The sequence below is a fragment of the Pleuronectes platessa genome, chromosome 21 (assembly GCF_947347685.1).
Source record: "Pleuronectes platessa chromosome 21, fPlePla1.1, whole genome shotgun sequence".
NCBI lineage: Eukaryota > Metazoa > Chordata > Actinopteri > Pleuronectiformes > Pleuronectidae > Pleuronectes > Pleuronectes platessa.
This window is the reverse complement of record NC_070646.1, coordinates 20,076,357-20,089,573: the sequence shown is the minus strand read 5'-3', so window position 1 is coordinate 20,089,573 and position 13,217 is coordinate 20,076,357. Positions and strand designations below refer to the sequence as shown.

The following is a 13,217-nucleotide window of genomic DNA, read 5'->3' as shown; positions in this document are numbered from 1 at the left end:
ACAAGATTTATTGAGTGCCTAAAGGCACACCATTCTATGGTAACACTTTTTAAGCACTATTGCACAACACCTTACAAGCTACAGGCAGAAACTAAAATCTTCAAAGCCTGTGGTGAAAACTGTGAGGAAATTGACCGAGTCAAAGCTGGAGCTACAGGCCTGCTTTGACTGCACTGACTGGAGTGTTTTTGAGGCTGCATCTACATCACTGGACGAACTCGCTGACACTGTGAAATCGTATGTCAGTTTCTGTGAAGGCATGTGCGTTCCCACCAAAACGTACTGCATATTTAATAACAATAAACTGTGGTTCACAGCAAAGCTCAAGCGGCTTCGTCAAGCCAAAGAGGAGGCCTTCAGGAGTGGGGACAGGATCCTGTACAATCAGACCAGAAACACACTGACTAAGGAGATCAGAATAGCAAAGAGGAACTACTCTGAAAAGCTGAAAATCAGGTTTTCAGCTAACGACCCTGCATCAGTGTGGAGAGGCCTGCAGGACATCACCAACTACAGGTAAACCTCCCCCCGCCCCATGGAGAACCCTAAACTGGCTGAGGATCTGAATGTGTTTTACTGCAGGTTTGATCACCCCGCATTAACACCTCTCACCCGCTCTAACTCAGACTTCACACATTCATCTGCGGCTCCTGTTATCACCTCCCCTCTCCCCCCTGACTCCCCACCGGCACTGACAGTCCTCGAAGAGGATGTGTGCCAGCTCTTTCAGAGACAGAAGACAAGGAAGGCACCAGGCCGAGACGGTGTGTCACCCTCCTGTCTGAAAGCCTGCGCAGATCAGCTGGCTCCCATCTTCACACGGATATTCAACAAATCTCTAGAGCTGTGTGAAGTCCCCTCCTGCTTCAAACGCTCCACCATCATCCCAGTCCCTAAGAAACACTGCATCACTGGACTGAATGACTACAGACCCGTCGCCCTGACGTCTGTGGTCATGAAATCCTTCGAAAGACTGGTGTTGACCCATCTGAAGGACATCACAGGCCCCCTGCTGGACCCCATGCAGTTTGCCTACCGGGCTAACAGGTCAGTGGATGATGCTGTCAAGATCATCCTGCAACACCTCGACTCCCCAGGGACTTATGCAAGGATGCTGTTTGTAGATTTTAGCTCGGCGTTCAACACCATCATCCCAGAAGTCCTCCTCACCAAACTCATCCAGCTCACTGTGCCTGCCTCCACCCGTCAGTGGATCAAAAACTTCCTGATAGACAGGAAGCAGCAGGTTAGGCTGGGTGAAATAACATCCAGCACCCGGTCAGTCAGCACTGGTGCACCTCAGGGATGCGTGCTCTCCCCACTGCTCTTCTCCCTCTACACTAATGACTGTACCTCAGGAGACCCATCTGTTAAAATCCTCAAATTTGCAGACGACACATCAGTCATCGGCCTCATCCGGGATAATGATGAGTCTGCATATAGGCGGTCCTGTGGTGCGGTCGCAACAACCTAGAGCTGAACACGCTTAAAACCGTGGAGATGACAGTGGACTTCAGGAGGAAGTGCACCCTCTCACCATACTCAACAATACTCTGTTAGCTTATGTGTATGATAATGTGGTGATGAAATAAGTGTTTCTGGTATTGGGACTTAGTATTTGTGAAGAATAGTTAGGCCTACATCTGTAGCCAAACCCTGCATGTCTTCTTTGTTCTTGAGAAGGAGAGCCTCCAAAACTTAGTCTCCCAGGATACTTCTTCTTCACACCAAGGTTTTAAAACTGCCCCTGAACACACCTTTCAACCACTATTGGCCTATTAAATCCCAATTCCCCCTCTTTTCTCTCTCTTTCTACTCACTCGGGAGAGGTGGGTAAAGCCTTTTTCTATTGACCTCTCCCAGAGGAGTAGGTACCGCTCCCTACCATAAGCTATTCCATCTTCAGGAAGACTTGTAAAACCTTCCACAAGGCAGCGACGTTAGAGCATGCCTAACAATATCATTACGAAGTGGCAACAGACACGGCCTGAGCAGCAGATGCACAACAACAGGAACCACAACCATCATGTCCCTGGACTGCGAACAGCACAACAGAAAGGACCTTTTCCCCCTTTTCATGAACTGGTAACATAACTGGGCTTAATAATTACACTAGGCTATGTACAGGACTGATGACTTCTATTCATGTGATGTTTATAAGTTTGATTTGTATTGTTGTGGTGTTTGGTAATACGTTATTTAAAAGTGAATGTTAGTAATGTTATGCTCTTTACAGGCATTCTTTGCTTGCAACTAACTACTTTCGCCAACCTGGCACCAACACCTCACACACACATGTGTCATGTGACCTCAACCACATAACTGCACCGTTCCATGTGTTCTTTTGTCTTCATAATGACCAGCCACCATTTTGAAAAATACAATCATACATTCACACACATGCATACAATATTATTTTCACAATAAATGTTTTTCTTTAACAAATGTTGTCTTCAGTTAGTACTTATAGTTCCAAATTCGTAGATAGATCTCAAAGACAATCAATAAATTGGCTATTTTGTCCCTCCTTTAAAGTGTGGTGCCCCGAGCTAGCATTATTGTCAATAAAAAAATTTCTAACAGCCAAATTTATGTAATGCACAAAGGCACACCATTCAATGGTGTCACGCTTAAGGTATAATAATCTCACCACTGGAGTAGAGATGAAATAGGGTCTGTGTGTGTGTGTGGCACTTTCTTTATGAGGAGGGTCTATTTGGGGTTCAGTGTCTTGCCCAAGGACACTTCAGCATGCGGACTGGGGAAGACTAGGATCGAACCGTCGACCTGCTGTTTCAAACACGACTGCTCTAACCCCGCCCTAATTTGTGTTACCAGGCAAAGCTGATCTATTTTATATATTATCTATTATTGTATATTCATATCAAATAATAGATATTATATTCATATAATATAAATAAATATACAATGTAACAAAAGTATAACATCAACAAATATCTCTATCGAGTTAGGCATGGACTTCTGTTTCGGTGGGAGAGGTTTTTAAAGCTGCCATGTTCTTTTGCTAACTAGGCAGGCGACCGAATACAAAAATGTAACTAGAAAACATACTGAGGTACCCATGGTTTTGACAATTTCTGCAATAATTTCACAGCGCATACATAAGCTCTCTTGTGAGTTATAATGGAGCCCCCTCCCACCTGGCCACAGCATAAGCAGTGCTTTACCACCTCATCCTTTTTCCTTCCATATTCTTCTACAAAAGTTATCAGGGCCATTAAATCATTGGTTGATGAATGTTTTTTTGTTTTTTTATGGATCCAATAAGGAATTTTAAGATGATAATTGCAATGACATTACTACACCAGTGGGGGGAAGCATTGGACTGCACTGTACTTGATTCTGAGAGGAGAGAAGACTCTCCTGAGACTTCAAGTTTTAACACAATACATCTTATAAGTCACCGGGTGTGTTTAAGATTATGTATGTGTAATAACCAAGTGGAGCTGAGAAGTGCCGGCCCCGGCCATGTCAGACAGCACTGATGAAAGTCCTGTGTGTGTGCAAATCTGATTGTAAACAACGGATGAAAGTCCTGTGTGTGTGAGTGGGTTTGTGTGTGCAACACAATTCAAAGCCGAAAACAAGTTACATTTGCCACCCGTCAGGGGGACAATAAACTGATTTCTAATCTGAAATCATGAGTAGATTAAGTTAACCAGAGGAGTATCAGAAGACGTGGTTATATTTTACAAAAGGATTATATGCATCACAAACAGGCATAGGTTAGGGAAGGCTGCTAATGTTACATTTGGTGAGACAGAGTTTGGTTTTAACAACTTGTGAATTCATATTAACGAAGCAATTAGATGTGAAATCAGTGCTGATTGGGTCTGTGTCTCCCGGTCAGGTTCGGGTCCAGCTTTTCTTGGTTCTGCACTGGTCTGGGTCCCAGCTTTTTAAATGATAGAGAGATCCAGGTCAAGTTCCAGGGGTCGGATTTATAACCGTTGCGTACGCAAAAAACGGGGCCTGAAACGTGCGTATATAGTGACATCACTGCTTTCCCATAAAGTCGCTCTTCACCTCCACCTCACTAACAAACACCTCAACGTCATTGTCAGAAAGTTTCACTTCCTCTTCACATCGTTTGAAGCCGTGCCTCCGTCAGGACTCATGGTGGAAACCCATTGGTCAGCTTCATAATTTAATATTCGTGACATGCTTTGCATTGACCATTTATAGTTGAAATTGGGCGTGTTGAGGGCGAATTTGGAGTTCTGGTTTGCGTGCGCACGGTTTTATAAATCGGAATTAGCTTTGGCGTACGCCATTTCCGGCTTTTGTGCGTACGCACACTTTTAGTAAGAATCCTACGCACTCTTATAAATCCGACCCCTGGTCTTTTCTTGTTCAGTCACAGATTTTTTAGACCTCACACACTTTTATAGTCTGATTGATACAAATGCGACATAATTTTATCACGGACATATGGAACTTCAGTTAATATGTTTAGTTTAACAGTTCAGTGGCTGGATGAAGACTTTAACATGAGAAAGGCCTAACTGTTCACACTGTGCACAAACCTCTGGGTCACATAAAGTGACAGTTTTTTCCAAATTTTAACATTCCCTTAAGATGTAATTTTCATAGTTTGTAGGGTCATTGTGATTTTAACCTTTGACCTTTGCCTTCCAAAATCAAATTAGACAATTTGTCAGTCCAAGTGAATGTTTGTGACAAATGTAATATATTACTTTTGGGCGTTCATGATCAAATTCACACCAACATTGGCCTTAGTGAAGAGGTTGTGCTTGAGGAGTTTTTGGAAAATGTCGAGAAGCCGGTCAATTTCACTTATACTGTACAGTCTGGCATAACACACTGCACTCCCAGTATTCACGCTGTCCATTGACCATGGCAGAAAGATTGTCCATCTTGTTATTAAGTGAGTGTACATTCAAGCATATTTGTCATATGCAGTTAAAACAGGGTCAACAGTACAATGAAAGGTGTCAACTCAGCAGTGCAATAGTAACATTTAAATTTTGTTTCACATTTTCAAAGTAAATAACAAACAGGCAGGAAAAAGATGCAGAGAGGGTTGTTAGTTATGATTTGACTTCAATTTTAAGAACCTGATGGCCTGATGGTCGAAACTGTTATTAGGCCCTGCTCTTAAACCTTCTACCAGGTGGTAAAAGAGTGAACAGTCTGCTTGCTGGATGACTGTAGTCCTTGATGATGTTGTGTGCCTTCCGCAGACACAGCTGGTGGTAAATGTCTTGGGTTGCTGGGAGAATGTCTCTTGCGCCTTTACCACTGTGATGCGGCCTGTCAGCAAGCTTTCAATAGTTCACAGGTAGAAGTTTGCAAGGTTGCTGGCGTTCATGCCTAAGTAAAATTAACTGCTGATGAGCTATCTTGACTGTGGTGTCTCTTTCAAGTGTCCAGGAGAGGTCCTCAGTGATGTGCACGCCGAGGAACCTTAAGCTGCTGCCCCTCTCAATTTCAGCATCGCTTATGTGGATAGGGGGACGTCTACCTCTCTGCTGTTTTCTGTAATCCACAATCATCTCCTTCTATTTATAAACATTGAGAGAGACGTTGTTTTCCTTGCACCAGCTTGGCAGTGATCTCCTTTCTGTAGGCCATCTCGTCGTTTGTGATGAGGCCCAGGATGGTCGTGTCCTTGGTGAACTTAATGATAGTGTTGGAGCTGTGCCTGGCTGTGCAGTCATTGGTGAATAGGGAATACAGGGGGAGGACTGAGCACACAGCCCTGAGGTTTGCCCATGTTGAGGATCAGCTGGGAGGAGATGTGACTGCCAATTCTCACCACCTGGGGTCTGCCTGTCAGGAAGTCATATATCTAACTGCAGATGGAGATCTCCAGGCTGTGTTTCAAAATAATGAAAATGGCCTTAGGGTAAGAGTTCTCCAGTCAATTTATAATCCAATGCAGCTTCTCCAGAGCTAAAGATGTATCCACTTGAGGATGGTTGTAAAGAGCTGTGAGATGACTGAGCTGAACTCTCTATGAAGGTAGAAGGGTTGAACTTGGATGGACAGCAGCTCCAGAACGGACGAGCAGTGCGTTCTTAAAACACTGACATCCATTGCCCACAAAGACTTAACCTTGAAGCACACACCCCCCACATCTAGACTTACCTCAGTTCTTTGTTCGGTTGTGCCGGTCGATGGAGAAACCTGACCCGCTACAGCCAGGTACGCTGGTCTCCAGCCATGTTTCTGTGAACACCAGACCACAGCAGCTTCTTATTTCCAGCTGGTGTTTAATCCATGTGTGCAGTTCGTCCAGCTTGACCAAAGGGAGACAGGGCTTGTATCTGCATCTATTCTCCACCTCTCCATGTTTTCTTTTCTCACCATCGTACCCGCTTGTCTTTCTCATCTCCTATCTGTGGTTTAGGGGGAGGGCTGGTTTCCCTCTAACCAGAAGGTCAGCAGTTCAATCCAAGTTGGCGCCATTCCGCATAAAGTCCAACATTTAGTTGGGTACATATTCCAGCTTACACAAGGAAATACAGTAGTTCTACTAGAAACCACACCAAGCAGCTCTGCTGGAGAACCACAGCTGACACGCTCCCTGTGTGGAAAACCGCAACAAGCAGCCGCTCCATGTTGCAACCGCAGTCAAGTGACAAAGGCGTCAAAATGTTGCTTGGATGTTGCTTATCAACTGACATTGCTTGTGGCTACATGCACTCTGGCTGGGCCTGCAGGGCTGTGCAGGCAGGCTGGGTGCTTCCCCCCGGGCTTGGTGGTGCTGTGGTTGGGCTGTGCTCAATCTGGCTAGTTCCCTGCCCTTGAATGTAATGCAGACGAGTACATTTTTAGAGCTTCCGGCAACTGATGAAATATCTGCTCTGCTGAATTTGTGAAGATTTGTGACAGTTGTATGTGTGTTTGATTTGTAAAAATGAAAATACATTGCCATAGGCCAGGGATCGGAAACCTGCGGCTTCGGAGCCTCATGCGCCTCTTCAGCCCCTCTGCACTGTCTCCCTGTAACTGACTCAGTTGAAGAACAGTGGAAACAGTGAAAATAACGAGTTTCTCTTGTAGAAGCTGCTCAGTGATCAGAGCAGAAGCTGTGAGTAGTGTTTGTTTGGTTCGCTCCAGAGTTTATTAGACTGCATTTAACATCATTCAAATTATTCATCAACACTTTTGAGCTTAGTACAACGCGAGACGTACAACGCGAGATAGCCAGGACTCAGTGTTAAAGGGAAGGGAGCAACACCCAGACACGATCCGACACCATTGATTATTAACTTAACACATGATCATAAGATTGTCTCCTGAATCATCCCAATATAAAAATTGAACAAATGAACGTGATCTAGTCGGATGGCTCTTTTGATAGTAAAGAACCCCTGCCCTAGGCAATTACGGCTAGGGCACCAAAATGACTAGCAGTGGCCTGGTGTGGCTATTTCCTAGAAGACACGAGACAGAATAATCAGTGAGGTGTAAACGAAAGGCTTAAAATAAATCACACCAAAGAAATAAATAAAAGCATCATACCAAAGGAGAAGAATGGGGGAGGCAGCATTGTAATTTGTAGTTTTGCCCTATCTGGGCCTGAACAGCTGGACATCATTGAAGGGAAGATGAATTTCAATGTTTACCAAAGAGTTTAACTAAAGAATGAGGTGGCAGTTCACCAGCTTAAGATCAGGCTTTAAATGATGCAACAGAATAATGACCATAAATATCTAAGTAAATCAGAATGACAGACATACCTCAAACCAAGAAAATCAACCTTCTTGGTCGGCCCAATCTGGGCCACCTGTTAACAACAGACATCTTAAGAATAAGAGAAGACTGTTGAGATCAGCCATATTCAGCTCTGCAGAAAGAATGGTCCAAAATTCCTCTTATGCAAATCGGATCTTTAGCTACTGATGATTTTTTCGGAAGGTTAACCAATTATTAAATCCAAGTTTCTATTTACTTTTTCCACTTGCACTCTAAATGTTTGTGTTTAAATAGGACTCCAAATAGATATTTATTGTTTTTTTCTTATCAGCTTAAGCACATTGTGTTTGTCTATTCTTTTATTTAGATCAGATCACACTTGATGACCAGTTAATTAATTGCAGTTTAATGTCCTATGTTAAATCAGGAATCCTTTGCAACATACTGCCCAACTGCCTCATCTTTGATTATCTTTTGGCAAGATGTTGGAAGGGGGGCAGGTGCCAGGGAAGACAAGAGGGCACTGCTCTCTCGTAGAGCATGTGGTGACCTGGAGCATCTCTTTCAGAGACTCCATGAGGGCTGCTGGGGTTAAGAAAAAAAACCTTCAGAGTACAGAGTACATTCAGTGATACTATAACTGACTCAAACACATCATATTTAGGGACTGACTGAGGGTGCAAACCATATGATGGCTTCTCCTTATTAGGGTGGACTACCCGGCCACCTTTGCAGAACCTTTGGTCGGGAAACCCCACATCGCACCTCACCATAACTGGTTCGAGCAACACAATGGCTGCCATTACTATTCAAATTCATGGCTGCCAAGGGTGTCTTATGTGCTTGATTATGCAATTCAAGCAAACAATACATCCCCAAAACAAATAAAGAGTGCCATTAACTATCCCAGTTGATTAAATACATCTGGCTAATACTAATGCAGTCTAATACAGTAGCCTTGCAGTCTATTCTATCTTCATGAAGGTTATATTTAGGTGATGGTTCAAAGTCATGTAATGGATGCTGGAAGTCAGTCAGAGCTGGAAGTGCTCAGATAAAGTAAAGACAATGCTGTCATATTAGATGCAGTGCAGTAGTGCAACATTACATCCTCTCGGCAGTAGGGGGTGCTGCAGCCCTATCAGTAATCCTAATTCCAGGATCCTTGAGCTATGTTAATTTGCTGGGTCTTCAGTTTGTGGTACGATAAACCAAACTCATTCAGGATAATCCTGCTGAATTGTATTGTGTACTGCTGAGGTGTTTTTATGTAATATTTATTCCAACCCATTTTTATCAAAGATTTGTTTACTACTGTGTATGTGACTGTTACTTTTAGCTCTAGGTGTTCATCACATAACATGTACCAACTTTACATCCCAACGAAGGAGAACCAAGTGTGCTTTGGTACAAAGGGTAGGATGAGGGAGTGAAATGCCCTCAGGGAAAAGATCTGATACTGTGTAGACAACTGCTGGACATCTTTCAGTACTGCTGTTGAAGTTCGACAATCTCCAGTTCAATAACTACCGTTGATCCTCCATGAAGACATATTTATTGTCTGTGCTCTGGCAATAAACAACAAAAAAAAAGGATTTGTCAGCACATTCTCAGATTACATTTAAAAAAAAAAAAGTGTAATTATGGAGAACAGCAAACCTAAATGAAACCCCCAACATCAACAGAGTGTACAAACTTCGAATAAAAAAATGTCTTTGTACTTCTGAACACAGAACCTGTGGCTGAGGGGTAGAGTGGTCGTCCTCCAACCTGAAGGTTGGCAGTTTGATCCCCAGTCTGACCCATCTGCATGCCGAAGTGTCCTTGGGCAAGATGCTGAGCCCCGAATGGCCCCCCATAGAATAACAAAGTGCTGCGAATAGATGCACTGTATGAATGTGTGTGTGAATGGGTGAATGGGTGAATGTAAAACTGTACTGTAAAGCGCTTTGAGTGGTAATCAAGACTAGAAAAGCGCTATATAAATACAAAACCATTTACCAAAACCATTAACTTAACGAATGGGACAAGACGCCCTAATTATAATATTAAAATGTACCTTTAGCTGTTAATATTGTGTGCTGACATTGTTTGTATGTAGATTATTGTGTTATTGTGTGTACCTGGCAATTTATGTATGTGCTGACACTTGTATGTGTTGGTTGATAAAGAACTCATTGTTGTGCTTTAGACCCCCGGCTTCACACCAGCTGCTGCTTGGGAGCTCTGACCTCTGTAAAAAACATTGTTGAGTCATATTGGTAACTGTGTCAGTGATTAAGGTTTGTAAGGGAAATGTAACATGTGACCATTGATCATCATTGAATCTCTAACAAATGTAACTTTGATGTTGCTGTTTCCTGTAGAACTGAGTGAGTGTTGGCCTGATTACTCCAGTCACAGTAATCTAATTAGTCCGGACACAGTGTGATAGTAATTAGCTATTCAGGCATTATGATTGATGCAAGGAACTACTTTGATGTTCCTTACACAAACTCACCTAACAAAGACCTTACAGCACGGGGGATTTGTGGTGGTTGTAGACACTAAGAAGGGATCTTGGAGACCGATGTTACACTCCAGGGGTCTGAGAGCAGGGGACAGGATACCCGTCACCTATTTCCTTTATATCAAAGAGGCTGATCAATAAGTTTGTTCCTCTCTAGGAGGAGCTTGAAGATGTTTGAAGTGCTGCTTCTCCTGTGTCATTAACTGTTTAACAACCCCCTCCCGAATGGGTGGGGTTAGCCAAATGTATAAATACCAACCACTGTCTTCTGTCTGGGTGCATATGACAAACTCAACTCTGTTGTATGTACCATGCTCGAGCATTAAAGTGTGACAATACTGTAAGAGAATTGTGTCTCGTTTCCTCCTTGCTAAGGTGGGATTATTATTAATTGCCACGACAGGTGCAACTTACGAATGTTTCTGATTTAATTACTTTACCAGGAAAATATGAGGATTCAAAACCTATCTTCAATCAAGGAGTATGTTCTATATTTCGAGTTGATATTCAATTATCAGACATTTCTGTCGGACCCCACACTGACAATCTTGGACAACAGGGATAAAAAGAGTTCTACCTTATACATTTGTGCAACAATAAGCGATCAGTTGCATCTCTATTAGATAAAGCGTACAATCCACTGAAACAGACCTGTCATAACATCAATATTTACATAATTTCAAAATAGTTTCTGTTGTGAGTTGATCTGAGATGTTTTAATAAAATTTGCTCAGACTGAAACATTCATGTTTGTTTTGTCAGTTCAAACCTCAAAATTATTACGATTACATTAAAATGATTTAAATAATTAAAAGGAAAGATATTTGACTGGACGGAACCTTTATATATTCATATAACACAGGGTAAACAATTAGCCAAACAATTTCCAAGTTGTTTTTTGCCATCTTATGATTTTACCTGTAAATTGTTGGATGGTTAAATATATATTAACAAATATTGAACAAACCCTTCATATGTTTTGTGTGTAGTTTAAAGGAATACAAGTACTTCAAAATACCATAGTTCAAATGCAGTTCTTGAGTAAATGTACTTACTTACATTCTACCATTAATTATATAATTTAATGTCAATTATTTAGTTACTAATTAGTCTTGAAGTTGTACCAGCATACACTATGCTGACAGTTAGAATATTTTGCCATCCTACATTATGAAAATGGAGAGGCTTAATCTGTTTGCTATAAACCTGCACAGCTAATGCTCGATACAAGCCTGATGTAACATTACCTGTGGAAAGATGGAAAGGTCTGATGTTACACTGCGAGCCACATTGAAGCACAGATGGTGTTTGACTGTGTGCAAGGTGCATCGTTTCCACCATCACTCGCAGTATCTCCTTAATCCTTAGCACTAAACATTCCGGAACATAATTGTCCTCTTTGAAAGGAGCACTGCATACGAAAAATCCCATCTTTCCCCTGCACGTATCACACCTAGTCATGGAAGGTAGGGCCACACACCTTTCTGTGTGGTAAAATGTACACTCAAATTTGTGCACTCAAACACAATAATTCGGAGTGATCACAAATTATCCTAAAACACAGCCCCTCAGACTAACCACCATCTACTACTATGCATTTTACTGTTGGGAATACTCCTTTAAGTTAAGTAATTTGACACAATCTTGAGGAGAAAAGCGTTTGTCGGAGCTTTGCTGAAATTCACCTCAGTTTGCTCAGAAGTTTTCCACATATAAAAAATCCTCGGTTAACTATTAAAAAAAAAAATCCAAGCAAAGCTATATATGAATTTTATAAAAAACTTCATCTGCAAGCTGCTCTTTTAGTAACATTCTGTTTGGTTGGTTTGGGGCGGAAATCAGAAAAAGAGAGACAGATAAATAAATGGGTGGCCTCTCTCTAACAGGCCAGTTATTTAGAGGAGTCCTGTAAAACCCCTAGGGATGAACAGATTTCAAACTAATCAGCAAAAATGTAGAGCAGTTGAGAAATGCAGTCAGTCTTAGCATTTGTACCATCAAACAAGCTGCTAGTTTGGCCTAGATGAATATAAATATAATGCATTTGCATGATAGCAACATTAGCAAATGTATTGTATTCACTGTAGGGAGGATCAGGTAACTCTCCTGGACCTTTTGAGCAGTATATGTCTCTTGCCTGTACACCATGGAACTGTGAGGACAAACTTATGTTTAAAGTATTTTTCATAATTTAATGATTTGATTAAGGTTTAAACCAATGCATTAGGTGGATGTCCACACATTTCCTTCACACATTACATGTTAGAAAAGAGGATAAGAAATTAAGTTGAAAAAAGAAGCACAGATGTAAAGACTGCTTCATATGGATTCTACAACACAGTATGTTTTTCACAGTGTTTTTATTTTCAGACATGTGTGTTTACTTACCTGCATAAAATTCAGGACCATATACGGCTCCAACTACTGGATTCATTTTCCAGCCTGCACAGGAGACACAAACACACACACAGGATGAATGTTAGTATTTGATTTCTCCATGAAGCTATGGACCATAATGCCACACTTGCTGCTTCCATCTTAATATGTTACACCAAAGTGCTTATTTCTACATTTTGTTTGACCAATCGATTAACTTTTACAAATTTGGAACCCACTCGCCCCCTTCTTGTTCTTTTTTTGTTCTTCTTCCTCAATGCATATGTGTGTATGTGTGTGTGCGTGTGTGTCTGTGTGTGTTTATGTATGCACAGGCCTGCACTGGCCTGATGACAGTGACAAATGGGAAACCCTTTAGGGGTTATCCTCTATCTCTGCACCCTCGAACAAGATAGATATGTGTGTGTCTGTGTGCATGTGTGTGCATATGCTCACGTGTCTGGTCATTTAATTCTCTCCCTTGAACATCCATCCCCTCCCCCTTGCTTTCTTTTAAATTCAACTGCTCTCATCATCTCTCCTTATCCTTCCCTCACTGTTCCATTTCACCCACATCTGTAGAAATAGACTGAAGGCCCTTCACCCTTTTGGCATCTGTCCTCGCTCTTTTTATTGGCGCTTTCCA

The 13,217-nt window shown here is 42.0% G+C and overlaps 1 protein-coding gene and 1 long non-coding RNA gene across 8 annotated transcripts in view; one reads left to right on the top strand and one right to left on the bottom strand.

The window, feature by feature from the left end:
* The window catches only part of LOC128426454 (RNA binding protein fox-1 homolog 3), a 240,144-nt gene that overhangs the window by 23,782 nt on the left and 203,145 nt on the right, over positions 1-13,217 (bottom strand). For all 4 annotated transcript variants that reach the window (XM_053413331.1, XM_053413332.1, XM_053413333.1 and 1 more), the window contains one exon: positions 12,584-12,637. In XM_053413331.1, coding sequence (XP_053269306.1) covers positions 12,584-12,637 — 54 coding nt within the window. The remainder of the gene's footprint in view (positions 1-12,583; positions 12,638-13,217) is intronic.
* LOC128426457 (uncharacterized) overlaps positions 1-13,217 on the top strand; it is a 52,890-nt gene that overhangs the window by 27,663 nt on the left and 12,010 nt on the right. The window contains exon 5 of one of the 4 annotated variants that reach the window (XR_008333271.1): positions 9,420-10,820. The exons of the other annotated variants lie outside the window; for them this stretch is intronic. This is a non-coding gene — a long non-coding RNA (uncharacterized LOC128426457). Of the gene's footprint in view, positions 1-9,419; positions 10,821-13,217 lie in introns of those variants that run through there. 4 annotated transcript variants of the gene reach the window in all.